This window comes from Penaeus monodon, chromosome 33 (assembly GCF_015228065.2).
Source record: "Penaeus monodon isolate SGIC_2016 chromosome 33, NSTDA_Pmon_1, whole genome shotgun sequence".
Lineage (NCBI taxonomy): Eukaryota > Metazoa > Arthropoda > Malacostraca > Decapoda > Penaeidae > Penaeus > Penaeus monodon.
This window is the reverse complement of record NC_051418.1, coordinates 15,180,052-15,181,244: the sequence shown is the minus strand read 5'-3', so window position 1 is coordinate 15,181,244 and position 1,193 is coordinate 15,180,052. Positions and strand designations below refer to the sequence as shown.

General features: G+C 57.5%; 1 protein-coding gene across 1 annotated transcript in view; it reads right to left on the bottom strand.

Annotated features, from left to right (window-relative positions):
* LOC119594268 overlaps positions 1-1,173 on the bottom strand; it is a 23,073-nt gene extending 21,900 nt beyond the window's left edge. The window contains exon 1 of the mRNA XM_037943334.1: positions 111-1,173. Within this exon, the coding sequence (XP_037799262.1) occupies positions 111-288 (178 nt within the window). The 5' untranslated portion in view covers positions 289-1,173. The remainder of the gene's footprint in view (positions 1-110) is intronic.
* Between the last annotated feature and the right edge of the window lie 20 nt (positions 1,174-1,193).

Below are 1,193 nucleotides of genomic sequence, written 5' to 3'. Positions count from 1 at the left end.
TGTCAATGCCACTGCCTTCCGAAGATGCTCAACAGAAAAGAGAAAGCGAGGAGAAAGGGAAGTCTCTTTCTCTTAGGCCAAACAAGTAAACAAACACAGCCAAGTCTTACTGGGTTGCTGCCGACGCTGGCGGCGCGAGCGGAGCGACGACAGGAGTCCGGCGGACGTCCCACCCTCCTCCGTCGACGACGTGGCGGAGGAAGACGCCGACGGGGAGGCTGCGAGGGGGCGCTTCCGCAGGCGCCGCTGCCGCACCTTCCTCCTCTCCGTGGAACACCTGGTGGACATGGCGGCAAGGAACCGACTCCGCTTGGCCTCGCTACTTGCCTTCCTGTCCTTTCCTGCGGCGCTCTCCCTGCTCGCGGTTGACTACATCAGGACTGGCGTGCGCTTCTCACGTGCGCCGTCTCTCTCACTTAAGCTTAGGGAAATCTTACTATCAGCTCGACGTGGGCAGCGCTGACCACTGAAGCTGCACTAGGTCCATGAAGGCCGAGCACTCGTCTGCCTGCAGTTGCCGATCACGCCCACTTCAAACTATAAATGTTTTTGAATCATAATTCGATCACAATTTCAGTTCCACCTGGAAACAGTTTATAAATTAACACTTCTTGTATCACAGGCTTTCGGACACCAACGCACTGCCTTGTGAGTCCTCTAGTCGAGGACGAAGCTGGCCACCAATCACCGCCGCAGCACCTGAGGCACATGCACAAGACGTTGCGCCTTCAAGGTAGGAACGCACGGCTTCCTCGCCTCACGCACGAACGCCGTGCAGGGACGCAACAAGAAAGGTGACGAGGAAGTGACCGATGTGCCCTGCAACATCAGCAAGAGTGACGTCACGAGGAGGTAGTGAGGGAACGAGCGCAAAGCTGTGACCTCACGCTGAGGTAGTTGTCTCTTATATAGTGGCGCGGGGGTGGTGGTGCCTGGGTGCCTCCTCGCTGCCAGCCTTCACCGCCGTGCTGGGGCTGGAGGCTAAGACGTGGCACCGCCGCGAAAACACGTTCCAGGGGAAACAGACTTGATTCGAAGGGCGGGGAGGAAGGGGTCACCCAATACCCTGATGAGAAGGCCCAGCGGCGGTGGAGGGGCAGGTTTGGCCCGGTTCTGTAATTCTGCACTTGTTGGTAACTCCATCACGATTACTCATCCAAACTTGAAACAAGAGCCACTGACAGACAAACAGG